At 54.2% G+C, this 27,914-nt stretch overlaps 7 protein-coding genes across 7 annotated transcripts; 4 read left to right on the forward strand and 3 right to left on the reverse strand.

Moving 5' to 3' along the window:
• Positions 1-994: 994 nt before the first annotated feature.
• On the forward strand, positions 995-1,524 carry BGZ61DRAFT_9291 (uncharacterized protein). The gene has a single exon (XM_046257234.1). The coding sequence runs from the start codon at positions 1,112-1,114 to the stop codon at positions 1,421-1,423; it is 312 nt and encodes a 103-aa protein (XP_046111898.1). The 5' UTR covers positions 995-1,111; the 3' UTR covers positions 1,424-1,524.
• Positions 1,525-2,519: 995 nt separating this feature from the next.
• On the reverse strand, positions 2,520-3,393 carry BGZ61DRAFT_9288 (uncharacterized protein). The gene is made up of 2 exons (XM_046257233.1): positions 2,825-3,393; positions 2,520-2,764 (listed from the first exon to the last, which is right to left on the reverse strand). Exons 1-2 carry the CDS (start codon positions 3,194-3,196, stop codon positions 2,603-2,605), a joined length of 534 nt encoding a protein of 177 aa, XP_046111899.1. The 5' UTR covers positions 3,197-3,393; the 3' UTR covers positions 2,520-2,602.
• Positions 3,394-4,124: 731 nt separating this feature from the next.
• BGZ61DRAFT_337127 (uncharacterized protein) lies at positions 4,125-7,696 on the reverse strand (the record flags this gene model as incomplete). Its single annotated transcript, XM_046239026.1, has 2 exons — positions 4,125-7,053; positions 7,173-7,696. The coding sequence occupies 2 exons, from the start codon at positions 7,694-7,696 to the stop codon at positions 4,125-4,127; spliced, it is 3,453 nt and encodes a 1,150-aa protein (XP_046111900.1).
• A 4,051-nt stretch (positions 7,697-11,747) lies between these two features.
• Positions 11,748-15,515, reverse strand: BGZ61DRAFT_377821 (mediator complex, subunit Med16). The gene is made up of 7 exons (XM_046242580.1): positions 14,951-15,515; positions 14,539-14,893; positions 14,237-14,489; positions 13,537-14,187; positions 13,355-13,474; positions 13,191-13,304; positions 11,748-13,140 (listed from the first exon to the last, which is right to left on the reverse strand). Exons 1-7 carry the CDS (start codon positions 15,115-15,117, stop codon positions 11,894-11,896), a joined length of 2,907 nt encoding a protein of 968 aa, XP_046111901.1. The 5' UTR covers positions 15,118-15,515; the 3' UTR covers positions 11,748-11,893.
• A 223-nt stretch (positions 15,516-15,738) lies between these two features.
• Positions 15,739-18,206, forward strand: BGZ61DRAFT_437663 (cytidine deaminase-like protein). Its single transcript, XM_046244155.1, has 3 exons — positions 15,739-15,994; positions 16,077-17,559; positions 17,614-18,206. Exons 1-3 carry the CDS (start codon positions 15,846-15,848, stop codon positions 17,767-17,769), a joined length of 1,788 nt encoding a protein of 595 aa, XP_046111902.1. The 5' UTR covers positions 15,739-15,845; the 3' UTR covers positions 17,770-18,206.
• A 5,699-nt stretch (positions 18,207-23,905) lies between these two features.
• On the forward strand, positions 23,906-24,651 carry BGZ61DRAFT_437671 (uncharacterized protein). The gene has a single exon (XM_046244156.1). The coding sequence runs from the start codon at positions 23,936-23,938 to the stop codon at positions 24,638-24,640; it is 705 nt and encodes a 234-aa protein (XP_046111903.1). The 5' UTR covers positions 23,906-23,935; the 3' UTR covers positions 24,641-24,651.
• BGZ61DRAFT_437672 (uncharacterized protein) lies at positions 24,630-26,937 on the forward strand. Its single transcript, XM_046244157.1, has one exon. It carries the CDS (start codon positions 24,684-24,686, stop codon positions 26,445-26,447), a length of 1,764 nt encoding a protein of 587 aa, XP_046111904.1. The 5' UTR covers positions 24,630-24,683; the 3' UTR covers positions 26,448-26,937.
• Positions 26,938-27,914: the final 977 nt, after the last annotated feature.

Consider the following 27,914-nt stretch of genomic DNA (forward strand, 5'->3'; position numbering starts at 1 on the left):
TGTCGACTGCGCAGCATATCCTCCGACCTGTGTTTCACGGATTCTGCCGACAGAAGTCCCAATACCACCTCGCCGGTCAACCGCTGTCGGTCCTCAGAAGTCCCCGGATACGTGAGCCATGAGGGAAGGCAGTACGTGAAGAGTCCTGGCCGGGAGGTGGCAGTGTCTGGCACATCACGTTCGGCTCCGGGGGCGACCAACCTCAGAATGAAGGGACACACAGATGCTCAAGGACGCGCACTCAAACGGCCAGTAAGAGCTCCCGGAAAGGTCTCAATTTCAACAGGGGGCGGTCATGGACTCCGCGGACGGCCGGCGCTGATGGCTGCTCGAGCTTATCTCCAAGACATTACGGTATTATGCCGTCCATTCAACGGTCTCGCTAGACCCTGATGAGGTCAGTGGCTTTGAATGTCTTCCAGAAAGGAAATTCTCAACCGAAGTCGTCTTGCATTACAGCGGAAATCGCCGTCATTCTGTCTTATTGTTTTCCCATGGACTGATAAACTGGCTTACACAGAATGAGAGACCTAAGGATGCGAAGAGGCCGGAGAAGACGAAGTGGCAGATCCCAAAGAACCAAAAATCTAAACAAACAACGGCAAAAAAATGAAAAAATAAAAAATAAAAAGATGTCGTTTACATGAAAATCGCCGCTGTCGACAACGAGCTCGAATGGATTGGTGATGTTAGGCCAAGCAGTGACGAAAGACGAAAGAGGGCGTCCTCGTCGCTGATAAGCACCCCCACGCTGATTGGCCGACGGAAATGGTGGGGGCTATCAATGCGCCGCCGCTGTGCTTAGCTACCACGAAATCGTAATGGCTTTTGCTCCTTGTCAACTTGTCCCCCTGTCACCTCCATGATTTACAGATATGTGTTCCCTACCGATGCACTAACACCCCCTGTCCCTGCTCTCCCTACTCCCCTGTTCCCCAGTGCAGGCATCGCATTAAGCTGCTTTGTCCCTTGCTTCTGGCCCCTCTTTGCCATTGTTTCTTGGGCTCTTCCATCTGCATCTAGTGTTCCGCGTGTGAGCCTGGGCCCTCCCCATACATGGATCAGTAACTGATATGTCTATCTGGGCCATCTTGTGCCCCTGAAACTGGACATGGCTCCTTCCTTCCTAAGACACATATCATCATCTCATCGTCGATCGTTGTCTTGTTCCTGGAATCCTTCCACAGACCGGGTTCCTAACAGGACGCACTTCCTAGCAGGACACACACCAAAACGACAACACGCTCCACCCGCATATCATGGCCAACGTCAAGAGCTCGGGTTTAATCATAATCGACACGCCTTGTCACACCGGCTTCGCCCCCAACGGCACGGAAGAAAGCAAGGAGGGACCTCCGAGGAAAGCCCCGGTCGTACGAATACGGTGACCACTCATCCCAACCCACGCTCTCGACGCTTGTAAGGCAAAAGCAAAGAAAAAAGCAGATTGTCACTGGGCTGACCCCATGGGATCTTCGACCGGCCCTGCCCCTTTATCGCCGTCGACGATCCGGAGAAGCAGAAGCCCGGAAGTGGATATTTGACCCATCCCAGTGTGACTCTGACTAGATTACCAAGCCCCGGATGTACATACCCAGTTTCCAAAGAAGTAAGCAATGGCCTCGGTTAGCCAGTAACTTCAACTTTGAACGAACAAGAGACAATCAGTAAACCGCCCAGCCCCAACTTCGAAACCTCAGCCTCCACCACCCTCCTTTCCCCATTACCATTCATCCCGATCTTTATATGAACTGCCCAGCTGCGTATTGTCTTGGCCGTCATATTACCACGTACTCTTAGTCAACAACCCAGAAGGACACCAACACCAATTGCCCGAGACCCTGACCGAGACAGCATGAGATACACAACCATGGCACCCCAACAACGGGGTCACCGTGTTATTCACCTGGAACATAATCTCTCATAAGATCGACCATATCTGCCGCTCGTCCGAAATCAACCTCCACACTCTATCATGACACATTAAATCACCTCGTCATGATCGATGCCACACTGGACTGCGTATCAGACTCAGGTCAATATGCACAAGAGTGGGCTTCACTCGAATTCACGCTTGTCTCGCCAAGTTAGATCTATGTACCAGATGCACTACTCCCCCCACCGCTTTAGCCCCATGTTCTGATACTCATCGTTCGTCTTGCTGGCTAGATCCAAGTCGCTGTTCCCCAATGACAAAAATTGGGTCGAAAATATCGCTGGATGCTAAGGATACCGCCACTCACGCCAGGTGTTCGTTCGAGATTCGAATCACCTCCAGGATCCAATCGCAGAACCGTGTCGCGTAGTACATTACCCACCACCAACACAACATCACGAAGTTCCGCCACATCCAGACGAGCTATGGCTGGTTGTGGATGGCCGCTTCTCTCCTCTGGAACAAGGCTGGCCAAGCGAGGCGGTACACGACGTAGCTGACCTGCTATTGTCAGCATACGACGCTCTTTCCTCGGCAAACGCAAGAATATCCCGCGATAGATCATACCGTTTCAGCAACATCGAGGAGTGGTGAAAGGAGCCATGCGTGGATAAACATCTGCATCAGAGTAAGATCTTCAGGGAACCAGAATCCAGGCAGGTCAACCTATTGACCAAGGATCCTGTAGAGAGTCAGCTCGATCAGACTGGTCACTGCGGCAAGCGACATGAGTCCCATGATCGTAGCCCAAATCGGATTCTGGCCTCTTCCTCGTAGCATTGGATATTCCGAAAGTATTCCCATTCCGTAGACTTCGATGTCCCGTCTCTAGATGATTCCTAGTTAGCAATCTGCTTCCAAAGATGACTGCCAAAGCCAACAACCTACATCCCGCATGATGGGCTCCAGAGTACCAAGAACCAGAAAGCTGGTCAGCCCATGAGCAACCAACATCCTGATGCCATCTTCGTCAAACTCATAGTTTTCTGGCATCTTGCCCACGAACCCCATCTCTAGGACGACCTCATCCGACGCCACGCACAGCGCGCCCAAGCTGGCCAAGTACACCCAGTACATCCAGTACAGCTTCTTCTTCTTCTTCCATATCATGTATACTATGAGCCCGTGGATTATATTTTCCAGGAGGGGCTCGGCGAGGATAGAAGGAAGGTATGCGCGAAGGCGATGGCGGAGTAGAGCGACGGGGATAGTGAGGATGGAGATCGTCCAGAAGAGGATGTGGTGCTTCAAGGAGAGCATCTCATCGGTGCCGTCTATGATCGCTGGTCAACGCAGTGGGCTTTAAGTCGTCGTCGGGTGTCGTAGAAAACTGGCTCGGATAATATCAAGATGTTGTTGAACAGGCCGAATAATAACGACTCAAAACAAGGTAAACGAAAGACTGATAGTTAGTGGTGTGTGGATTCGGATGGAGTTGGATGAAAACAACAGTCGTCCTGAAGCAAAACTCCTGCTCAACAGGACATTGTCACTCTATGGGTCGTCCCTTTCCTCTCGGAAACGCAGCCATTGGAAGGTAGGGTCTGACAATGCTTCGAAGAGAACTCGGCAAGGACGAGCGGACCCAGAGCCCCACATGGCCTACAACGGATGAAGGAAGCGCAATGAGACAGAATGTATATGTAGAAACTAATATTGATATTGTCAACATGGACTATAGTAAGACTATCCGTATTGTACACATCACTCAACTATATAAACTTGTCTCTAACCGCCACTGTATACATACAATCTCCTCTTCCTCGACCCCTCTCAATCTCTACCAAAAGCCAGGCAGTACTACAAGACATTATATACCAAATGTTCCGCCAGGTATGTATGATACACGCGTATGTGACTTGCGCGTCAAGCAGGTGGCGGCCTGCCAAAAAAAAACTCTTCCAATCGAGTATGTGTACCCAATGTTTGTGCGCGTATGTGAGCGCGTGCCAGTAACCCAAGTCAATGCCCAAACTCAGCTCTGCTCCAAAGCTGCATAGCAGTCAAACAATGTCTCGATGGCCGGCGATCCTTTGCCAGGCCGGGATGAATGCGTTCCCATATAAAGATGGGAAAAATCATGGGAACTCCGTTTCGCTAAATGCACCAACCCTCGCTTGAGCACAGGTAATGTGCTTCCCGTTCAATACTCCAAAATGGTACCATTCCATTATGTTGTTCCTCCTCTTTAAGCGTTCACGCTCAGCGTCTTGAATCGCTCCTCAAAGGATTTCATCTTTTCTTGCTCGATTATCTTCTGCAGGCGGCGGGTCTCTCGCACAGCAGTCTCACGCTCCTCCTGAAGGTTCAGCACCTCGATCTGCGCAACGCTCATCCTAGCCACGACTTCTTGCATCTCATTCTCAGCATCTTCGAGAGCTTTCTCGAGCTCTGAGACGCGCTGCCGAAGCGCGTCCATCTGGGCTGCATCCTCGAAGCTCTTCTCGGCGAGAATGCGGGGTGAGAGCGGGAACCTCGGGGAGAGTGGGCTCAAAAGTGACGGCTTGCGAGGCGATAGGAGTCCAGGGGATCGGAAGCCTCCGAGGCCAGGGCTGCTGTCCATGCGGCGAAGCTGTTCGTTGTGAGCCTCTCGGAGGGCGGCGATCTCCTCTTCATGACGGGTGACCCGATCCTCAGAAGCAGTCTGGGCGGAGATGAGTTGATCCTCCATGTCCTTGAGGCGAACTTGTAGGTCAGCGATGCGGTCCGAGTTGGCCTTGTGATCATCTTCGCCTCGGGTGATGGTAGCAGCAAGACGCTCTCGGAGGGAAGCGTTTGTCGCAAGCTGTTGCTGGATCTGAGAGGCGAGTTCCTCGACACGGCGAGCCGACTCGCTGAGCTCATCTGCGAGAGCTCTTTCGCTCTGGAGGGTCTTGGACTCGCTGGCACTGACATTGTCGAAATGGTTCTTCAGAGCGTCGATCTCATGCTTGGCAACATCACGTTCGGTGACCGCCACGGAGAGGGTGCGCTCTAGACGTTCCATAGCAACTTGAGTCTTCTCATCAGAGGCAGTGCCGAGCTCAAGCTTCTTAATTCGGTCTAGGGATTCGAGGTAGGCCGCTTGGAGGTCTTGGTAAGCTTTCTCAAGTGACTCCGATGTCACTGGGCCACTGGGGTTGCCGAAAGAACTGCTAGCGGTGCTAGATCCGCTCGATCGAGCAAAAGAGGGGGGGATGAGGATATCCTTCTCCTTAAGAAGATCACGAAGAAGTGCGATTTCTTCCTCGGCTCTATCGAGGTCCATCTTCAGACCGCCCAGACCCTTCTCAACTTGCCACTTCTGCTCAAGGGCCTCTTCAGCCCGACGGCGGAGAACATTGATCTCAGTTCGCAAATTAGAAATGTCTCGTTCGAAGCCGCCCTTCCGGGGGGATGCCGATAAGAGCCTCTCTCGCTCGTGCTGAAGAATGCGGATCTTCTTCTCATTCTCTCGGTTCTGGCACTCTTGTCTGTCAAGTAGGTTCTTCAGGGCGCTGTGTAGGGCGTCCCTCTGTGCCTCAACATCCTTGAGCCTCTCGGAAAGGGCCTCGCGAGACTCAGCTGGGCCGCTATTCTTCACGCTATTCGACCTCGATAGCTGAAGGGCAGGAGGTCGTTGGCCCCGGAATGAACCGGTTGCCACCGAGTTAGACCTAGCGAGACCACCAGACATGGCACGGGACATCCTGTTCATTGGGGGTGTTGAGGTCCCTGACATTGCTGAGTGTCGCAGAGTATCGTTTTCTTTCTTAAGTAAATGGAGCTCCTGCTGAATCTTGCTTGACTCATATGTCAAGTTGGAATAGTCGGCGGCCTCGGATTCGAGACCCTCGACACGGGCTCTCAATTGAGGAACAATTTCGTCGCGGAGATTGTCTCTCTCATTGCATGCATCATGCAACTCACCTCGGAGGGCAGTGAGCAGATCCTCAAAGTTGTTCTTAACTGTGCGTTCCTCTGAGAGTCGTCTCCTAAGGTCTCCGCAGGTGTTTTCGAGGTCCTTGAGTCGTCCATTGGCATCCAGGTTGTTAATCTCGGCAAGGTCGATCTGAGATGCCCTCTCAGCCAGCTGCTTAATCTGCTGATCAAGGGCTCTCCGTCTTGATCTCTCATCTTGGAGCTTGTTGGTCAGTTCAAGCCGAATTGACGCCTTTTCTTGTTCTGATCTTCTCTGGATTTTCTCAATCTCCTCGCGGCCCTGGTCGGCCTCGCTCAGTTTGGCTGAACTGTACCCAGAGTCGGAGAAGTAGTCGCTGCTCCTCTTGCCGGGAGCCTGAGGGTTGCTAACTTGTTCTTGTAGTCGGTCTACTAGGTCCTCCAAATCCATCTCGCGACGGATGGAGGATGCCAGCTCGACGCTGATAGCCTTCAACTCGTCCTCCATTTCTTCGAGTTGGGCCGGTGTAGGTTGTGATGATAGGTATGATTCGCGGTATCCAGCATTCGGGTTGGTCTTTGAAAATTCCGCAAAGGAGTTGGTGGCGGTGGTGTAAGGGGTATCATTGGCTGTACCGCCCCGAGAGGGCGAGACGGGTGTCGATAGGGAGGAGAACTCGGTGGCCGAGGGTGAAGGTGCTGCCCAACTGAATAGAGCAGCAAAGGGTGAGGCTGGTGGGCCAACTGGTGACCTGGGTAACGGCTTGTTGAGCTGTGGTGATGTGTTTGCGTGCAAGGATGCGGGTGATTGCGAGCTGCTAGATGACTGCGGCTCGTCTGTAGTTATCGAGAGGGTAACTTGGTCGAGCTTGAGGTGAGGTGGTGTCGGCTTCGGAGCTAACATGGGCGCAGGAGATGAATTAGAATTAATATTATCAGGTTGGATAGCGCGCGTGTCAAGGTCTGAGTCGGGGTGCACGTCGATAACTTTGGTTTCGACGACTTTGTTGAGGGCAGTGTCTTTGTCGTTGATATCGAGCTTCTCGGCCGTTTCTTTGTTCACGTCGCGCAGGTCTACTGCAGTTTCGGGCAAGGCGTCTGGTACGGAATCTGATTTGTCGTCTGGAATCAGATCGTCATACCCGTCCAGGACATCAGAGAAGTCAGAGGTTGAGACGGTAGGGCTAGGAGCCGGTGGTGGAATGCTTCGCGACACGGGCGAGGCCGCGCTGAGGGAAGCCAGACTCGCGTCGGGGGGCCTAGGAGGGGAAGATTCCAGTCAGCAGGACGTTCCCCGTCGTGAAGTGGGTGTGGGTGTGGGTGGCCAGACGTGGGAAGGGGCTGCGACACATATCGGTGGGGATGGGGGGATACTCACTGGCACGCCAGCGGCGAAGCGCGAGCGGCTGAGGAGAACTCGTAGAGGGTCGGACTGTCCACCGAGAAGGACCTTGCGAACCTCTGTTCTGGCTTGGGGAGCTCGAGGGGGGACGGGAGAGGAGAGCCGGAGGAAGAAAAGCGCAAGGCCACGGCCGAGGCTGCAGAGGAGAGAGGCTTCCGCTTGATGGGTTTGCCCGACGGAGGACGAACGACAGTGGCAGCGGCGACAGCAGAGGCGGAAGCTGTAGGGCTCTGAGAACTGGGGAGACGGTCGACAGTTTGAGATCTCGAGTGAGATGCAGCGTGCTTTGGCGAAGCAGGTGGTAGCTGACGGTCAGTGTGACTCTGGTGGTGGGCTGACTCTGGTGGTGGTGGTGGTGGAAAGTCGACAGGGTCAGACGGAGACGAAGCGGTTGGAGTGTCGGAGGGACTTGTAGGAGTATCAGAGCGAGTATCAGAATATGTCGTTGAGGGCGGCAATGGGACCCCAGGCCCATGGAGAGGAGCCGGGGCGGGTTCCATAATTGGTATGGAAGGTTGCCGACGATGGCTCTAGTTCCGGTTGTGTAGGTACGTTGTATTAGTTTGCACAACAGACGACAGATCGACGGTCTTGTGCGGCACGAAGCAAGCAGGCAATCCAACCCAATGGATAGGGATAGGGAGAGGGGCGTGTGAGCGCCAGATGGAGGTGGTTGGCAGCCAAGCGAAGGGCGTGCGACTGGCTCCCCCCAGCGCGTAGACCAGCAATAATGTCTTATCACCGGAATTGGGCCTGGTCTTGGTCTTGGCCCTTGTGATGGAAACGGACGAAGCGAAAGGACAGCGGTGTGAGCGGGATGAAAGAGAAGAGGGAGAGGAAGCTTGGTTGGATCTTGGAGCTAAGGTAGACGGTCGCGAGGGAGAAGGCGAGAGGGCCGGTCGTACGTATCGCCGCCGTTGGCCGGGGCTCCCTGCGATTTAGTGACTTAGGGGCGCCACAAAGAGCCACGGGGGGGCCACGGCGCGCCAGGCCCAGTGGAGCGATGAGCGGTTCAGTGGAGAATTAGTGGTGGAGCCCCGGAAAGCCTCAGTTCGGAGTGCAGGAGTGGCTTGGAGGGAAATAGGGGGAGCCCCAGTCTTGTTCTGACGACCGGCCACTGATGGGGCGCGCGTGCCTGGCGGCTCCGGGTTGGATGTCGGCGGCGCAAAACCGCCAAACGTGGCCGAAGGAGCCGTTCAGGGGAAGTTGAGCCAGAGGGAGCCAGGAATGCGCAATGGGGGTTGCGCCGTGGAGAGCCGGATGACTGGGTACCTCGGCGGGCAGATGGCTGAATGGCGAACTCTGTGGATGAACGCCTGCAGAAAGGTAATCCCAAATCCCAAATCCCCAATGGGCGATGGTCGACGGTTCCTGCGTTAGCGTTGGACAAGCCAGCCCTGTGCTTCAGGAGGCACAGCACCCGTTTTGGGCGGTTCTGGGGAGTTGACGTCCGTGGAGATCCCTGCTTCGGCACGCAGGGGAGGTCAGGGGTCCAGGGGCTTGCAACCAAGGTGGGCCGAAGGAAGCAAAGAGGCCAAGGGGGACGCCGCCTGCGTCGCCAGGGGGAGGCGCCTCCGATGCGATGCAACCTCTAGTGTCGACTCGACTCGTGGGACTCTTCTTCAGCGGTTCGCTGTGCAGCGGCGCGGTGTCACCCGACCCCGGTTCTGTTCGCTCGCAGCGATGGAGCTGAAATAGTAGACAGGGTTGAGCGCACGGCGCAGCAAGTCGGGATGATTGCTCGACGACGATTGATTGATTGACAGGCGGGTTGCTTAATTGATGGATTGCCTGCTGACAGGATGAACCTGGAGGTCGTGGCCCGCTGGTTCGCCTGGTTGGCTGCGGTGGGATAATGGAAGAAGAACAAGTCGAAGCAGGGACGGACAGGGACCGGCCGGTGATCAATGCCGCTCGGTGGTTGGTGGTTGGGCCAGGCGTGAAAATGGCTGGCGCCTGTGGTCCAGTGGGTGGGATTGCGACCACAAGGCCCAGGACGCGACAGTCGCAAAGCAAAATCTGCAGTCCTTCCCGTGCGCGGGCGTGTTTGGCTTGCGGGATTGCGGGATTGGAACGGCCTCCCGATGGCCTTCAGCGGCTTTTAAAAGCAAGTTTGAGGGTTCACGACCGTTCCGCATCGGCCCATTGCGGCGGCAATGGAAGCCTTCGCTGCATGTAGCCGCCCGTCTGCTGCTGAACGGTGGTGGCACTCTGCCATGCTAATTACCATGCACACCAACCTTCAAGGTAGCCGGAAAGCCGGAGTAGCCGCTGCTAACAACCCAGATAATCCTGGCTTCACCAGCACAACCGCCCTCGTGGACCGTACGACGCAGGGACCCGTGCTCGTGCTCGTGCTCGTGCCCCATTTCATTCTCGAGTCCACCATTCATGTCAGCTATTTTTATGTCGCAATGGGTTCACACTGCAGAGCACGAATCTTGCATCCTGCAGGATGGAGCCTATCCCCACCAGCCATTCCCGCGCGTCAAGCGAACGCGTCGCTGGCCAGGGCTACTGGTCACTCCACAGAGACACCGTACCCAGTTGCCAAGGCGAAGGCCAAATCGCCAGATCGTGGTCTACGTAGTAAGTATCCAGTCTGGCGTATAGACGCGGATGCTGTACGAAGTGCAAAGTACTATCACCCCTCCCCGCGTTTTTCAGGCGACATTACTCGGATACAACGCGACCAATTAATTAGCTGGTCGGCCTAGACTCTTGCTATCGTCATAGACCTTCCAGGCCTGTAGGCTCTACTGAATCCGTGCTTCTGCCGATCGCCGACACTGCCCATGCATGTGCATTGGCGCCGTCACAAACAGCTCTTCTTCCACGGATGTAGATGTACGCGTATGTACTGCACCCTGACGCTCTCTGCAAGAGTACCAGAGGTACAGGACAGGTTGCCCCCCTGGTTACGGTGCCGTACGGGGGAAAATGACGCCTTTTTCATTTCTTTTCCCTCGTTCCCCAGCCCGCCAGGCCCTTTTCGACTTTCCTGCAAGCTCCGCCTTGCCAACCTCTCTTCCGTCTCTTCAACGATGGTTCTACGTAGTTGTGACAAGCGAAACGAGGGACCCGTCGCTACGTACCAGCTGTCATGGGCGACCTAACCACCTGTCGCCCTGAACACAAGCTTCCGTTGGGAGATAACAGGGATTGAGGGGATCCAGGAGTCAGGGGACCAGAGTCCCAAGGCCCGAGCACAGCGTTGAGTCCAGGAGGCAGCCGAAGCACCGAAACCGTCCAGTGTGAACTGACAACCCGGGGGACCCACAGGCCTAAATGGGCTCTATCACCGCCAACCCGGCCAGGTGATTGGACCTGCGAAATGGTCCCTGACTAAACCCAAAGCCTTCACCCGTTGCGGCTTTAGCATCTGGCACTATGATGGGGCGAGCCGGTTTCTGCGGCAAAGGGGATGGATATCACACAGGCTGATGGGTTACGGATCTGGCCCTGTCGTCATTGCCGATTGCCCGTTGTCGGATGCTTAATCTACCGAGAGATCTCTTTCTGCTTAAATTGACGATCATACTGCGGATGAGTCTGCGGTGAGCTATGGCGATGGCGCCGTGGGATATGAATTATGGGTGCATCTATGCATAGCCTTGGTCTCATCCGAAATCTCACAGTATGTACAGCGAGTCAACCAGCACAATCCTTTTGGCATAGCCAAATCCCCATTATGCTTAGGCCAGCAATCTTCCATCTGCCATCTGACCTATGTACATCCACTAGTTCCAGTTTCCTGATGCGTCACAGCGCGGCTTACACACTGGCCTGGCTGGTTCTACGCCTGCGTGCTCCCACGCCGATCGAAATGAGTGGCGCCAACAGCGCCAACCATTCGACTCAGCGGCTCGTGTCCCCATCCAATACCTGGAGCAGATCCATCCTGGAGCCTCTTATCACTTACGGAGCACAAATTACACACAACTCACCGCACAATGCCCCATTTATAAGCGCCTCCATGGGACTTCTCCACAGGACACTAACCACTCCGAAAGCTTAGCCCGCCTCTCATCTGACCGGCATCCTCAATCGGAAGTTCGGCGCCTATAGGGTACATCGTGACGACTACCGCCATAACCTCATTGGTCAATCTTTATTATTGAGACACACCACTTGAGCCAATTGCACATCACATTGTGCGATTGAGCTCAAGGCCAGGCAATATCCACAGTCTCAAACCTACCATGCTACTCCTGCTTGGTGGCTACACAACTCTCCAGTGATTGCTTTTGCCGGATGCCTGGTTCACGCCATTCTGATGCTCACCTGCACGCCATCAAGGAAGTTTAACCGAGAAGTGTCTAGGCCAATGAATTGGTTGGCATTCACTCACCGCAACTCCATATGTGATCACTTTCAAAACAACTTACATTGTACTGCATGTCCTGTTAAACCCCCTGTCACCTAAATTGTGTGTAAACAACATACCTTGTCATATGATGCCTCAATCTATCGGCATCCGAGCCTGGCCATAAACATCTACAGCAACTCCGTAGACCGCTTGAAAGCATCGCAATTACTAGGACATCAAGATGAGGAATACTTTATATAAAAACTGTCAACGCTGAGTGTTTGAGAAAACACTCTGAACATCCCCTACCCACACAGACTATATATATAACGCCTAGTTCAAAACACACACTGCGATCCCACCCCGACGCCTATATAGATGTATGCCCTCAAGACAACAGCTTACCCCTTGGCAACAACGTCCAAAGTCCGCTACACGCACACTTTCGCTGCTGGGCTAGAACAAACGAGAACCCGGGGCGGCTCACAAACACATCCTCCATAACCCCCGCGCATCGCGCGCACCTGCGCCACTGCTGGTTCGGGCCCGGCTTGATCTCCAGTCGCTTGAACACGTCCACGTACATCATGCCTCTTGCCTTTTTTGCCGCCAGGCTGCGCTTATCGTCTTGTGCTTCGAGAAGGTCGTAGTTTGCAAAGAACAACTTCGCCGGATCGGTAAGGGTTCGGAATGCTCGGAGGTCCTTATTGAAGAACTTGTTCATGATCTGGAGGAACGGAGGAGAAGGCGATGCAGATAGGAGCAATGCCAACTCGAATTGGACTCGTGTCGACTTGACCGCCATATCAATCTGTTTCCCTTGCAACGCCGCTTGCTGACTCTTGACGAGCGACGGGAGGACCGTTTGATAGGTCTGTCGAATGTCGCCGCCAAGAACTGTCAATAGCTTTTCGAACTCGGTCACCTTCACTAGACCCGAAGACGTAACATGCTGCATTTTCTGGTACGCCTGTTGAAGCTGAGGGGCTGCCTTCCCAGATGTCGATTGATCTGCAGCCGCTGATTGCCTCCTGTAGAATTCGATGGCCCTGGTACTGAGGGCCTCTAGGTGCCCTAGACGACGACATACCGCGGACAGGAAGCCTCGAGTGGAGGAGCTCAGTAAGAAGTGAAGAGCGATATTGTTCTGCTCATGCAAGTAAGGAGCGATTTCGGCAAAACGTTGTGGTACCAAGAGCTCCATGAACTTGTCGTCGTTCATCAGCTCAAAGAGACAATCGATCAACCATGCAAGTAGGTCCAGGGACCATCTAGCACAGCCGGCGAGGGTTTCTACAACCTCTATATGGTATGATAAGCATCGTCTCTGGAGCCTTGCCTGGTGTGACTTACCGGGTTCATCCAGTGGGCTCAACTTCTCCCTGACAGTCAATGGTGTATTGCTCGCTATAGTGATCAGAACAACCACATTTCGGACGTTGAGAGACAGCATCGAGAATTTGCCCTGAAAGGACCGAGGATTGAAGTCTCCTCGGAACCCCAAGGCATTCATAATGCTCAAGCACGACTGCAGGGAACCATTCCTCACAAGCGAATCATGATGCGTGTCCTCCGAATAATCGACCTGAATTTTGAGAATCCGAATAAGCTCGGTGACCCAATCCTGGGTAAACCCTAGTCTTGTAAGCAATCCACATATTATTCGGCCAGCATACAAGACCTACTTTTCTTCGTCGTATAAGGCCGCGCAATAGCAAGCATGTCGTCATAGTTGTTTTGGTAGAACATTGATGGAGCTATCGCCACAGTCAAGCCAGCAATGCTAGCAGAATAATGTGCTGCATCTGGTCAGCTAATAGCCACGATGGCTTTGCGGATTGCTACGTACCATCATGGTTCGAATTCCCAATATCGCCCAAAGGGTAGTGTAACTTGTTCCACCTCACTTTCCCATCATCGCCCATCTGAATCATGGAGGAGTAGGTAGGGGAGAATGCAACCTGTTGGCCTAGATTAACGTTAGTTCGGAATGTAACTGAAACACACAAAGAAGAGTGATAGGAGACATACATGGCCCCTCATCCGCGAAAGTCCAGCCAACTTGTCGAAGACTCATCACCTTGGTTGTGTCTTCCGTAGTATATAGCTCCTCGAATGTAAACCGGTCCCGATGCTCTACCGACCCATCGGCGAAAGCCAATACTAAAACCTTCCCGAAATTGATACTGTGAAACCCAATAACGACCTTATTAATAATGATGGGATCGATTTTGCGAAGTTGCATGCCATTGGGTACCTCGGAAGAAATGCTGTTGCGACGATTTCCCAATTGTTCGAAAGCAGGATGCAAGTTTTGCCGCTGTTCCACAGCTTCCCAGCGATCAAGAATACTCTGCGCCGTCTGGTAGGACCCGTCGCTTGGGGCACGGGACCTGATTGCCACGACCATTGGAGGGACTGTATTCTTACCGGTATTATCTACCAAAGACGGAAGAACCTCCAAATGAGAGAGCTCGGCCATGTACGCATCGTGGCTTGCGTCACTTGCTCCACCCTGTAGCCAACTTGTAGCTGCCAAGTGCTTCTCAGCGAGAGATGGATTGAGGATTTTGGCTTGTTGAGTGTTGGTTTTGTCAGACTGACTTGGCACGCCCCATTGGATATCGATTTTGACCAGGCTCAGCTGTTTGGAAGTGGTAGCGAGAGCAAGTATCAAGAACTCTGATGGCATTTAGCACACGGCTACACTCTTGGGACACTGGGGACTTACTCTTCTCCGAGGCGAAAGTGGCGTGAGTAACCTGATCATCTGATGAGTTGACGCTCTCGAGCTCTATAGTGGTCTCTTCAATTCTGTTATTAACTTGAGACCAGAACATCCTGAGCGTTCCATTTGAAGTCACGGTGAATAGAGCACTTTTGGACGGGTTCGGGTGAACGGGCCCTGCAGCGTGCACGAACGAGCTTTCGTAGGCATAATTGTTACCATGCTTGTTGGCCGGCCCATACATGACATTGTACGACTGAAAATGTTAAATGGCTAATCATTTCCCCATGGGTCTAGCGACTTACCTGCTGGTTGGACGGTGCGATGCTGAGCCAGTAAGCGCCCATGATGCCGTGCATATCGTCAATGGAATCTGCGTCCCATTTTCGCTGAAGATGGGGATGGTTGAGGGATATCGAACAGCTGAGGATGGTAACTCGGCCTATGGCATCAATAACAGCCAGGTCTGGAACACTAGTCCCAGCCCATGCCAGGTGGACGATGGGAATCGTGGGTGAGCCATTGACAAGATCGCATGGGGTCGGCTCGCTGAGGTCCCAAGAGCCATTGTCAGGATTTCGCTGAAGGTAGCGAAGCTCCACGGTCAATCCATCCGGAGTAACGGACGCGATTGTTCCTGTCCTCGACCAAGCCACTGTTCTGCATCAAAGTCAGCTATGGCAGCCTCGTCAACATTGGGGAAACGCGTGAGCTTACTGGCAACACCCGCGGCTTCTCAGCTCGTCCATCCTCTGATGAAGCTGCTTGCTCTGAGATCTCACGGGAAGTGACAGTCCGACACCGTCACCAAACAGGTCGTCGACATCGTTGAGATCTACCGGCATGGGGTTGTCCAAGATCAACGGCATTTTGTCTGAAGTCATGAGGACAAAGAGACGTGGGAATCACAAAGGGTATCCAAAACATGCAAACTTAAAAATACACGGAGCGCAGAATGGGACTTGGATCACCGGAGTCTCATCATTGAACGAGCCGCTGCGGTACCGGGGTTGCGGAGTTGCGGGCGGGACGAAGATTTAGGGATGGGATGGATGAGAACCTAGAAAGGCTGCTGCTGAGGCCAAAGGTGTCGTGGTTCGCATTGGTTGATTGGCTAATTTCCCGGTGCCAGTGGATGCGCCGACGGTAAAACGACGGCAAACAATTGGAGCTTGGGCGCTCAATCGTCTCGAGTCCTTGCCTTCGCCGCCAGCACCTCAAACTCTTGAATTCTAGGGTAGGTGCCGTAGACGCAAGTGCAAAGGATCACAATTAATTCGTGACTTGCGCAATTTGCAGCGTCATTTCCCGTTTCGACAGAGCACATAGAAACGGGTCGGGCACTCAACACATGCAGCCATTAGGGCGTGCATGTAGGTGCTACCAATGGGAGCACTCCGTAATGGGAATGACCCTATGAGAGCTTTTGTTGCGGAGATGTGCGATGTGCCGAAGACGGATGCGCCTATCCTACAGTGCAGAAGTTATCGCCATCACCAAACAACCCCACCATCGCCCATTTACCCCGCCAAACTTTTTTTTCCCTTCCAGCCGACGCCTGACGACGCCCATTTTGCAACTCTCCCCAAGCAACATCTTGTCATCCCTCAGAATGTCGTCCCAGCAGAAGATCGCCATCGTCTCGGTCTACGACAAGACCGGCCTGCTGGACCTGGCCAAGGGCCTCGTCCAGCAAGGCGTCCGCATCTTGGCGTCTGGCGGCACCTCTAAGATGATCCGCGAGTCTGGCTTCCCCGTCGAGTACGTACCCCGCGGAGCGTCTTGCGCTCCCAATCGACTACCACAAAGCAAAAGAGTAAACCGCTCATTTTTGATCGTGTAGGGATGTCTCCGCCATCACCAATGCCCCTGAGATGCTGGCCGGCCGTGTCAAGACTCTCCACCCCGCCGTCCACGCCGGCATCTTGGCCCGCGACCTCGCCTCCGATGAGAAGGATCTCGCGGACCAGAACATCAACAAGGTTGACTATGTCATCTGCAACCTCTACCCTTTCAAGGACACCGTTGCCAAGGTCAATGTCAGCATCCCTGAAGCTGTTGAGGAGATCGATATTGGCGGCGTCACCCTTATCCGCGCCGCTGCCAAGAACCACAAGCGCGTGACCATCCTCAGCGACCCCAACGACTACGCCGGGTTCTTGAGCGAGCTCGAGAAGGGCGAGATCTCTGATGCCAGCCGCAACCGCTATGCGCTCAAGGCATTCGAGCATACTGCTGACTACGATGCTGCCATCTCCCAATTTTTCCGCAAGGAGTACGCTGGCAATGGTGAGCAGTACATGGCTCTTCGCTATGGCGCCAACCCCCACCAGAAGCCCGCTGCCTCCTACATGCCCGAGGGCAAGCTGCCTTTCAAGGTGCTCTGCGGCTCCCCGGGCTACATCAACCTCCTTGACTCCCTGAACGCCTGGCCTCTGGTCAAGGAGCTCAAGAAGGCTCTTGGCAAGCCCGCCGCTGCCAGCTTCAAGCACGTCTCTCCCGCCGGCGCTGCTATCGGCCTGCCCCTAACCGAGGATGAGCGCAAGGTCTACTTCGTAAACGACATTCCTGGCATTGAGACCTCCGGCCTCGCCCAGGCCTATGCCCGAGCCCGAGGCGCCGACCGCATGAGCAGCTTCGGTGACATCATCGCTCTCAGCGACATTGTCGATGTTCCTACCGCCAGCATCATCTCCAAGGAGGTCTCTGACGGTGTCATTGCCCCTGGCTACGAGGAGGCGGCCCTTGCCATTCTTAAGAAGAAGAAGGGCGGCCGTTACCTGGTCCTCCAGATCGACCCCGAGTACAACCCCCCCTCAACCGAGACTCGCACCGTCTACGGCATCAACCTCCAGCAGCACCGCAACGATGTTGAGATCTCCCCCAAGTCCTTCAACACTATCATCACCCCCAAGGACGCTACTGCTCTCCCCGAGAACGCTACCCGCGATCTTACTGTCGCCACCATCACCCTCAAATACACCCAGAGCAACTCCGTCTGCTACGCCGTTAACGGCCAGGTTGTCGGCCTTGGAGCCGGCCAGCAGTCCCGAATTCACTGCACTCGTCTTGCCGGCGACAAGGCTGACAACTGGTGGATGCGTTTCCACGAGCGTGTGCTCGGCATCAAGTGGAAGAAGGGCACCAAGCGCCCTGACAAGAGCAACGCCATTGACCTGCTTGTGAGCGGTGAGCTCCCCAAGGATGGTCCCGAGCGTGAGGCTTTCGAGGCTGTCTTCGAGGAAGTCCCCCCTGCTTTCACTGCCGAGGAGCGAGACGCCTGGATGAAGCAGCTCAAGGATGTCTGCGTGTCCAGCGATGCCTTCGTAAGTTACCCTCGACACAAAACATTGATCGGTTTGATATTAATGATTTTCCAGTTCCCCTTCATTGACAACGTCTTCCGCGTTGCCCGTTCGGGAACCAAGTACGTCGCTGCTCCCGGCGGCAGCCAGAACGACGGTGCCGTTTTCGAGACCGCCGAGAAGCTCGGTATCACCTTCGTGGAGCAGAACATTCGTCTCTTCCACCACTAAATGGGGGGGCGTTTAAAAAAAGGAATAGGGGCAAGGTAATGGTGAAAACGATAGGCTACCAAACTGCCAGATGACGAGAAGAATGAAAAAGGGAAATTGTAATCTGGATGATTACGATGTTGTATATATGATAGACTTGATGCCGCGCGATGACGCTCACCTCAACGTGATGATGACATGGAACACCTTTGCAGTACCGTCCTAGCTCGCTATAATCTAGTGATTCTTGATGTGTCACTTCAATGTCCGAGGCAAGTCTTGACGTAGGGGATAGACAGGTTGTTGCCGCCATTTATTAGTGGTGGAATAAACAGGGCGAATACTAACCAAGTGTAAGATATCAAACTTGGGTCTTCTATTACAATAGAGTATTGCTATTCGCACACAGTCAAAATACTACTCGCACACTTAAGTACGCAGGTAAATTTCACTAAGAAGTCTTAATAACATACCTGTAACTAATTAAACTTAAGAAATTAAATAAACCTAATTTTAAGTATTTGTTTTTTCTTCTTCTTTTTTTTCTCTCTTTTTTTATTGTTTTTTTATAGCTCTACTCAATATCATCAGATAGATCAAAGCCATACAGTAATCTCAAACAGTAGAGATAAATAATAAGTGCTACACCCAGCACCAGAAGAAACAGTAGCTGAACAATAAGGTTGTTGCCCACCGGTCTCTGCCTGAAGCTTCTATTCAACCCCTCTGACTTCAACCCTGCTGTCTGTAGACAATAGGGTCAGTCAACGACCCTATTGTCTGCAGCCAACGACCTTGCTGCCTAATTCTAAGTATTTATTCCCTAATTTCTACTGTTTAAATTTTATCTTTTTATTTATTTTAGAGTAGAGACCTAGAGTGGGTGTATAGGTAAGGTATATTACCTCGCACTAAACTTAGGTATAAAGGCTTATATTTGTGTGCGATTAGCATTTTGAACGTGTGCGAATAGCAATACTCTCATAATATAAGAACATGTACTTTACTCTTTACTTGTGTAAGTATATGTTATTGGAACCACAAGTTCCAGGGGTGACACAACGCAGGCTGCCGTTTCTTGAAAAGCATTCCTGTCTGAAGTTGATTTCTGTTACACTGCGTCTTCCGATGCCTTTGCAGCACCCTGGCCTGTAGTCCTGCTGACCGCTGGGTCATGACCGGGTCTGAACCATCATGGTCTTGCGATAGGTGGGAACTATCTTACACCTCGACTTGTCCGGATGCGGGCCGCTCAGACCTCGAGAAATAGATCTCATCTGCTGGACTCTGTTGGGTTGGCTCGGTCGTCCGTCTGTTGCTCACCGCATCCGAGAATCGCCCTTGTGAACCCCGGTCGAGGCATCCGTCGTGCCACTCGATAGGACACGCCAACGATGAAAGTGGAATCCTTTGGCGTGCTCAAAGAAGCTACGTCAGTTTCTGGGAAATAGCTGGACCTGATCTCGGCAATTGATCATCAATCTCTAACGCCGTTTGAGAATGAGCCTGCCGGGCCTGCCCTGTCCCGAGGGACGAAATAAAGGATTTCCCAGGTTTCCCTTGTGTCCCGGGGGACTGGGTTGACCGGCGGAGCCCCCGAGAGGGTCATGACACCACGTCTGGGCGAGATGAGCGAGAGAATGGGGTGACATCGTGGCGGCACGGAAGCGCTTCTTTGAGGCGCACCTGAATTGTGCATGCGCGCCGTCTGTGCTTGGTGTATTTCGTACTCCACTCGCCATCACGCCGTGTCACCATCTGTAATTGCTAGCTCTTATACGATCACTTGCCATCAGTGACTGCGGTTTCTGAAACAATACCCCAGCTTCGCAGATGCAGGCCAATGGGGTCTCAGCAGCTTTTTGAGCTCTGTTGGCGCGCAGCTTGTGCCGGAGCTGACGACGACCCTGACCCTTCGTACAACAGGGCTGCTGCCATTGACTCTAACTAGCATTGTCTGTTCAACCATCTGAAGCAGATTTCGGGCCAGTCGGAACTTGTGGAAGGCCTGACAGGGAGTCTAATCTCGTTCACGAGATATTCCACTCCGTGGTAGCGATGCCTGGAATGGCCCTCGAGGCTTCCAGAAAAGAACGACCCATGTGTTGTGGAGAAGCACTGCAAGGTCTGGGTTCATTCTATCAGAAAGCCACCATCATCCTGGCGTCACGTCGTCACGCCAGAACAGATAAGCTACGATGTATGCAGGTTGCGGTATGTCGATCATAAACCATAATATAGCTGGTTGAAACTGTTCGATGAACACTAAATTAGCATGGCAGGCCGGGTTCGTCGGATCTAGATGTTGAGCACGGTCTAGAAACACTACAAAGCTGTAGTACCGGGGCAGCATGCGGCTGGCCTGGTACCGCCGATGTAGAGAAAGAAGTAGCAGCATGAGCGATTCGCGATATAATAAAACTGCGGTGATGTTGACGAGAGACCCCTAGAACCACGCACCAATCGGATCACGACATCCGTAAAGCCTAAGAGGATGACGCTCGGGAACACTCTCAGTGCTTTCCTTGCACGACACATCCTTTGATGAAGAGCCGGCATATGCGGTAAGGCTAAGTCGAACCCGGTAATTGATTGACGGATATCCTAGTTACTAACAGGCTGACGACGGTTCTCGGCTTGATCGTGAGGCGCTGCTCACGGTAGATAGATCTCCGTCGCCGGAGGAGCGAGGATGGCCGGATGGATGCCCCTTTTGAGACTACACCCTCGTCGAACAACTCGTACGCCCTGTAAACTGTGTTGTCACCTAGTCTCTATGGAGAATTCCGCATCGACCCGTGGACAGACGACAGGAATAGAATTGGTGTTTCGTACATATGGGATTGGCAGCAGGGTCGTACGTATGTCACGGTATTTGGACACGGGTTGAGGACCATTCATCGTTGGAAGCAAGGGTGCGTCTGTCTGTGAGAAAGCGTAGTTGGGGTAATACAACAGCTGTAACATATTGGAATATCAAGGCTAGGTCTCGGGTTCAGCCCGGCTCTGTGGTGGCAATAGGCCGTGGACAGTAGCAATTGCCCGAGCATTCCATTCAACGCCGGTATCATGAAAGTAGTCATTCGACAAGTACTTCGTGAGGTCAATGACTACGGCACATACGGAGTAGCTCGACAAGATATGAGGCAGACCTAGGGACAACTGGGGGCATGCCGACCAAGCCAGATCTGAAGCAGCGTTGTGGCACAGCAGCAGGCGTAGTCCACGTCACACAGGGAGCGGTCCCTGGAACATTGGCTGGTGGCCGTTGAATCGTTGATTATTCCTGCCGGGCCCGCCGAACAACCAGTTGCAGATGTCGAGGCCGGGAGAGTCAAGCTGTAGCATGGAGGTGATCGGGAGAGATGCCCAAAGAGCACTCGTGGGTGAGCCAAAACGGGAACTGGCGTCCAGGGCCAAGGCCGCCTCTACCGGGGATGCCCGGAGGGGCGCCCGCAGGGATCAACCCCTGGCTGTGCTTCCTTTCCGTAGCCAGCGGCGTGACTGGGCCGCTGAATGGTACGGACCCCTGACATCGGGTGTGGAATGTGGTGTTGGCAGCGTCGTATTGGGAAATCTGGCATTTGATCTCACATGTCCCTCGATAGGAGAGAAGAGGTGACGAGGGGTAGATGACTGGTCTTGCCGCCCAGGTACGGACTTGGCTAGGCGAGGATGATTGTAGCCAGCTATAGACGTCTGGCCTGGGGGACCAGATGTGACGAGGGCTGGTTGTGTGGTTGATTGGATAATGGGACGAGGACCTGATAGGGGCCCCTGCCACAGCGAAGAAGGGGGACGAGGTAACCAGCAGCAACAGGAGCCTGCCGACAGCCGACGGCCAACAGCCAACAGGGAGAATGTCTCCCGGCAGCTGCAACTCGAACCGGTGATCGGTTACGGAATCATGGTTTGGGGCGTTTGCTCTAGCGACGTGCTCGGTGCAGCTGTCGGAGAGAGTCGCCAGTCGTCAGTCGTCAACGCCACAGACGCATCCTTTGGAGAAAGACAGGTTCGCTCTCTGTAGAGGGGCGCCAACGGCCACGGGCTAGCAGCACAGGGCAGTAACAGGCTCGTGGTATAGGGGCTAAATTAGCGGCCCTAGGCCCGTTGTCCCCTAGGAGGGGACCCAGACAGGCGCTGGCGCAGTGGGACAGTGGAACCGTGGGACTGCGGCCAGTTGGTGGGCAGCTCGCCTGGGCCGCGCAGCGCAGCAGCCCACCAGTCCACCAGTCCACCAGTCCACCAGTCGTCCAGTCCACCGCCGCACCACCAGATGCTCACTGCTCCCAACTCAGCCGGGAATCGTGCGCCCAGAGACCTGGGATGCTAAGGGCCACCCAAGGTCAGCATCCCACCAAAGCGGACTGTGGCGGGCCCGGAGCCAGGGCTAGCTGTCAGGGACCGGGGCCGCAGGCGAGGCGGGGACGGGCACCGACATAGCTCGACCCAGTGGGAACTTGCCTGTGAGATATCGACGTAGACAGTTAGGCCGTCAGTTGGTCAGTCCAAGTGTCTCCGTACAGTAGCACTGGCAACCCGGCCTGCGGAGTGAGGTGGCCTTGTCCATGTTCATGCTCACGCTCCATGCTCGTTCGTTTGCCGGGGAGAGTTGAACGGTGTCCGTATCAGAAGCGGTGCAGTTGCCCATGCAAGACGCGCGCACCGCCAAGGTTGGATCATGGCTGGGATTGCAGATTTTCGGTTGTTCTTATGTAGAGGGGAAGCATCTCGACTCGATTCCTAAAGTGCCGCCACGTTTTCTTCACCATTGCCCGACTGCTCGACGGACAGCAGGCGCAGCAGGCGACGAGCACGAGCGACACAAGTCGTACCTTCCTACCTTACCTAGTCAGCCGCTGGCTCGCCCTTCGCGATATTTATCCTTCAACCTGGGAAGGGGCACTTAACTTCCTTTCGTGCCTGCCTCCAATCCCGTGCCTCCTCCCTCGTTCCTCCCTTCTTCTTTTCCTCCCGACCCAGGCCGGCAGACAGCTCGCGGGCCTCATTCATTCCCCAGCTCCCGCGCCTCGACATTGTTCATTTTCTATTTTACAGTCCGGATCTCCGCTCTACGCTCGTCGCCCTCCATTGTCTGCATCTCGCAATCACACATCACCTGTTGCCTTGCACACTAATGTCTGACATCCTCGTCGCCTTCCTCGACCCGCAACCCTGAAGTGCATCCGAAGCGAAGGAACCCGAAGCTACGCCGCTCAACCAGTGGACCTCGCGACGTCGCTCATTTCCAGTTTCCCTTCATGATCAGCGCTGCTTGTCCAATCTCATCACCGCTCCCTGTCAAAGTTTCCCAAAAACCCTGCTGCTCTAGCAGCTGTCTGCCCCAGTCGTCCGTCTATTGGGCGTCGCCATGGGTCAGGGTGATGGTGAGGTTGTGACGCCGCTCTCCTGTCCTGGCGGCTGGACTAGAGGCAGACGGTTGGGACCAGACCTGGTATCCGACATGGGAGGAGACGACAACAGCAACGTCGAGGACCGCTTCGATTTCACTAATAAATCCTTCCTCGAAACGGCGACTTTGAGCTCTCATTCCGGAAGCCTCTCCCAGCACCGACCACGACGAACATACGACCCTGACGTCGGCGACCACCTGCATACACATCGAGCGCATGCGTATGCACACGCAAACACAAGCATGCACGTACAGCCATGTGCGCAACCGCAACCGCAACCGCAACCACAGCCGCAACGTCCCGCCACGGCCTACGATCACAGAGCTGGTAGGCCCAAGGACCTGGGCGACGAAAGTTTCCTTCTCTCGCGCCAGACGAGTGCTGCCACAATGGCCTTGACAACATCCTCTGCAACTGGGACCGTTGATGCCACTAACAGTGCCCATCAACCGCCGTTGTCAAGCCTCCAGAGTCTCTGGAGCCAGGAACCAAAGGTTGAGTTGTACATGCCGCTAGAGCCCCAAACCGACGACGAGCATCGGACAAACCCCCATCGCAGTCAAGGACTACTTGACAGCCTCGATAACGAACTCTTACTTCCCGACACTCACCTCTTTGCTGCCTCGGACGACCGTCCCTCGTCGTCACGCAGCCACCTCCGTTACTGGCGCCGTAACCGGAGTCCAGGTCCGGGTCCAGACGCCTCTAAATACCAGCGTGTCTCATCCGACGGATCGCCGCCATCGCCACCGCTGGATAGCATCCGACCGTCCATGCTCATCACAAGAGAAGAGTTCGAGGCTCTTCCGCCTACGATACAACGCAAAGTAAGTCAATCGCCTTTTCTTGTTCATCAAATGATTTCTCTCTGCGCTTTGGCATCTTTCGGTCCGGGACGCGGACGCAAAAGCAATGCCAAAAAGACCAAACCAAGCACCGAGACACGCACCCAGACATGCATCCAAGCCGTTTCCCCACTACATGTCAACACACATCGATTTCCCTCCCTATTTGCCCTTCTATTATCGCTGCGCATCATTTCCTACAAGGTCGCGATTGACTTGTCTCGAGTCGATGGAGCGACTCCCAATGAAAGCGCTCCCTTCAATCCCGAACCCCTTTGCATCCCTTCCACACATACACATTTCACATTCTTAGTTCCTGGGATGAACTTGCCTGGCATGACTCTACATGATTGGGTCGAACAAGGTGCTGCCAGTCATCATGATTCGGCCAGTCGTGTGTCCATCATGCAGCTGCCGGGGCTAGTAACCGCCTGGACATCAACGAACTCCCACCACAAGGGCCACAAGCAGGCCCGGCCAACACCAGGCCAGCACCCACCCATGTCTTGCCTAGTCTGGCTTGTCTTGGCTGTGGGCGGCTCGGCGGTGGACCATTGGCTGGGTAAGCCCAATACGCCCCTCACCCCTCCCAGATCCTTCCCTTTGGGGACTCCCATCACATCCGGACCCTAGCCGGACGTGACGACGTCCTGGCCTTGCAGCTCCGTATGGATCCATGCCACTGGAGTTGTGGTGCTCCAACACTGCCAGCAAACCAGGCCTCATCCGAACCAAGACACTGCAGGGCTCGCCCTGGAAACCCAATCATCCACTCTCCTTACTGCAGCGTTTCGTTCCTGCATTGAGACATGTCCATTCCCCTTCGAGCCTTGCCCCTCTCCCCTGCCTTAAGACCCAACAATTCCCCCTCAGTGTGCTGCAGTCATGTCTCCATTGCCTCCTTCATGTTTGGATTTATCATTGTCGGATTGAGAGACGACTTGTCTTGTTGTTCTGTCGTGTGCTCGTCCTTGCCGCCCAAGTACTAAACGTCGTTACCTTGCAGTACTTTACCACCATAGAGCGTTCTCAGCTGGCCCATCCACCTGACCCGGACGAACATATTCGCCTTGAAACTGCCGACTACGACGAACCTTTGCCCTCACAACCCGTGTTGGCTAAGCCCACCAAGCGTCGACGACATCACAAGCATAGGGCCACGTCGGACTCTCCTATTTCCTCACCCCGCCGATCCCGGATCACTTCAACAGACCAGCGCTTCTACGCAAGTCTGCCTGAGAAGATCAAGCGCCAGCATCTGACCGAGGAAGAGCAACTGGCCGCTCATTACCGCCGACAGACACTCATTTTCAGAAACTCAAGCGAGTCATCACTTCAGGTTGTGAAACATCAGCCGAAGGACGAGAAGATGCAGTCTCCGCTTGTTAGCCCCGCGCTTTCTGATGGCCACTCGTCACTATCAAGCATGCAACCTCCGCATAATGACCAGGTTCCGCACGGGGTAGAGAAAAGGAAGACCGACTCTTTCTATGACAGCTTCCGATGGCTTGAAGAAGATGAAGGCCTCGATCTGCGCCTTTACCTGGACGACTACCACATCAATCTTCGCGAAGAGGTGCCGGTGCCCAACCGGAGTCGACGACCGTCGTTCCGTCGCCACCTGTCCATCAATAAGCTGCCTTTCGGCCGCGGTTCTGTTTCTTACAGCCGCCCACCCACCGTACCAACGTCACCCACATTCGTGTCGCCTTCACAGAGCCCAGACATGGGCTCAGGAGTTCATGGCCGCCGGAGGTCACGGGCATTGTCCCTGATATCACCCAATAAACAGCCTCTGCCATGCATGTCTCCGACCATTGATCCTGCGGCAGCTCATTATAAGGACCCAGAGGCCCGAATGAAATTGCGTGTATACCTGGCGTCACCCCAGAAGTTTGATGAGGCCATTGAGTTTGGCTTTCCATCAGCGGATGGGGCTAGACCGGTCAAAGGGAGAGACGGCGCCGACACGTCGGAGAAGTTTCGTAGCTTCTTGGAAGACGATCGATCATCGGCATACAGTGATGGGCTCACGATCGCCGATCCCGACTCCCCCAAGACGCCACATCTCTTTGAGAAGCCCGTGTTTTCGCGCCCAGTCCGACCAAGCACCGAGCGCAGCAGTGACCGTTCCACTTGCCTCAGGGACGACGCCAGTCGAGACCCGGTGTCGAGCCGGGAGATGACACTGCGAATGACTCTTACTCGACCCGATCTTCGTGCAAACGAAGAGCACATCTACGGCGCGTGGAAGCCAAGCAGTGCCCGGACCTCTACCACACGACAGGATGGGACATCTAGCCCTCTAATCTATGCGCGTGATGAAAACCGAAAGGAAAGCATCGAGCGGCAGCTTGCGGCCATGGACCGGTGGACCGACGATACCTTGGCGGAAAATGGGGTCGTTAAACGCATGTGGAATCGAGTACGACGGTCTTAGATGCGCATTGTAGCGCAAAGGAGAAATGCATCATACACCACCACAGATGAGGGCCAGTACGTCACGACATGATGTCATTTTTTATTATTTCTCTCGTTCACGAATACCCCACCATTTGTTTTAATACTGCCGATGGAACTATTGCTTCCCTTGGACACGCGGGCGGACATGTCTGGTCGTTAGATCTGATGCAATCACTCAATGGAAGGAGTTTACTGGAGTTGGGATTGTTTTGTATTGCCGAGATTTCACGTCTTTCGTTCAAGCACTAGTGGAGCGGGAAGGGGGGATTTTCTTGTTTTGTTGGTGACCAATAAGCGCATGACGGAGTTGAAGGCTTCAAGATACAGAATGCGCCATGAGGAATTAGCCAGCAATCGTGTACTAGAAGAATAATTGAAGAGCGTCGGCTGAATGGTAGGGTCCATTCTCGTGCGCCATGTTTCAGCAACAGGTGGTTATGTGTCTCGGTCTCTTTTGGCTTTCTCCCCCGTCCCGACATATGTGGGTGACATCGCGTGTCATGTGTTGTTGGTTTGGCAGCTGTTGTTGCTTCTCACTACTACGTACACACGACCGAATCGAGGATGGGCAAGGCAGATAATGAGTGGGTTGGTTTCATGGCTGAGACTGACAAAGCTAGGTGCCTCGCTGTGGGCTTGGTATATCACATGGGCTGTGTTGAGATGGGCACGACAAAGATTCCCGCATCTACTTACTCGATGGAGTCGCCGTCGTTGTTCAAGACGCCGGATGCCGCCCCGCCTCGTTCGGGCACGCACCAGTATGAGGGCTCCGTTCAAGCCCGGGACTTGGATGCCAAGATATTCTTTCAGCAAAAGGGCGGCCGATGAAACGCTGGCTTGGTGCAGCTCACGGCGGTGGCAGCCATGTCATGCAGGCGGATGCGGGCTATGAACCACCACCACCACCACCACCACCACTAACAACAACAGCAACAACAACCGCTGCACCCGGGATTCAGGAGGGAGACTTTTGCCCCGCGGAATAAACACCGTGGGCTAAACGGGTTCGTTCAGGGATGGATGGAGACACGAGCTGCGCTAATACTGTACAGCTTTGCGGCCGACGGGGCGAGAAAGAGGGCTTTGTCGGCTTCGGGCTAGCAGCTTCGAGGCGGCAGTCTTTTCTGCAGAGACAGCATTTTGGCTTGCGCCGCCGTCCATGGCTCAATCGATAGTCCCGCGGAAGCCTCTTTTCGGCCGTTTTTTTTCTCTTTCAAATGGTACTTTTTTTCTCTCTCTTTCTTTCTCGCCATCGGAGACGGCAGATGGCGGGTAAAGGAGGCGTCGGCCGGCGGAAGCGCTGAATCGAGAGGCGGCGTTTCCCCCTGACGGTTGGCATTCATTCTCTTTGCTTTGCCCCCTCGCTACCGGAAGACGACGAAACTCACTCACAACCCCGTCCTCCTAATTCCGCTCGGGATGGGAGAAGCCGAACGCCGGG

The sequence above is a fragment of the Ilyonectria robusta genome (genome assembly GCF_021365365.1).
Source record: "Ilyonectria robusta strain PMI_751 chromosome Unknown BGZ61scaffold_1, whole genome shotgun sequence".
In the NCBI taxonomy this organism is placed as follows: domain Eukaryota; kingdom Fungi; phylum Ascomycota; class Sordariomycetes; order Hypocreales; family Nectriaceae; genus Ilyonectria; species Ilyonectria robusta.

What these genes read in the sequence shown, in the direction of transcription:
- BGZ61DRAFT_9291 (XM_046257234.1), top strand. Translation starts at nt 1,112, where the DNA reads ATGGCTCCTTCCTTCCTAAGACACATATCATCATCTCATCGTCGATCG.
- BGZ61DRAFT_9288 (XM_046257233.1), bottom strand. Translation starts at nt 3,196, where the DNA reads ATGCTCTCCTTGAAGCACCACATCCTCTTCTGGACGATCTCCATCCTC. An exon ending in TGGAGCCCATCATGCGGGAT is followed by an intron (nt 2,765 to 2,824) that starts GTAGGTTGTTGG and finishes GGAATCATCTAG; the next exon opens with AGACGGGACATCGAAGTCTA.
- BGZ61DRAFT_377821 (XM_046242580.1), bottom strand. Translation starts at nt 15,117, where the DNA reads ATGACTTCAGACAAAATGCCGTTGATCTTGGACAACCCCATGCCGGTA. An exon ending in TGGGAATTCGAACCATGATG is followed by an intron (nt 13,305 to 13,354) that starts GTACGTAGCAAT and finishes GACCAGATGCAG; the next exon opens with CACATTATTCTGCTAGCATT. An exon ending in GCCTTATACGACGAAGAAAA is followed by an intron (nt 13,141 to 13,190) that starts GTAGGTCTTGTA and finishes TTACAAGACTAG; the next exon opens with GGTTTACCCAGGATTGGGTC.
- BGZ61DRAFT_437663 (XM_046244155.1), top strand. Translation starts at nt 15,846, where the DNA reads ATGTCGTCCCAGCAGAAGATCGCCATCGTCTCGGTCTACGACAAGACC. An exon ending in GAGTCTGGCTTCCCCGTCGA is followed by an intron (nt 15,995 to 16,076) that starts GTACGTACCCCG and finishes TTGATCGTGTAG; the next exon opens with GGATGTCTCCGCCATCACCA. An exon ending in GCGTGTCCAGCGATGCCTTC is followed by an intron (nt 17,560 to 17,613) that starts GTAAGTTACCCT and finishes ATGATTTTCCAG; the next exon opens with TTCCCCTTCATTGACAACGT.
- BGZ61DRAFT_437671 (XM_046244156.1), top strand. Translation starts at nt 23,936, where the DNA reads ATGCTCATCACAAGAGAAGAGTTCGAGGCTCTTCCGCCTACGATACAA.
- BGZ61DRAFT_437672 (XM_046244157.1), top strand. Translation starts at nt 24,684, where the DNA reads ATGCCACTGGAGTTGTGGTGCTCCAACACTGCCAGCAAACCAGGCCTC.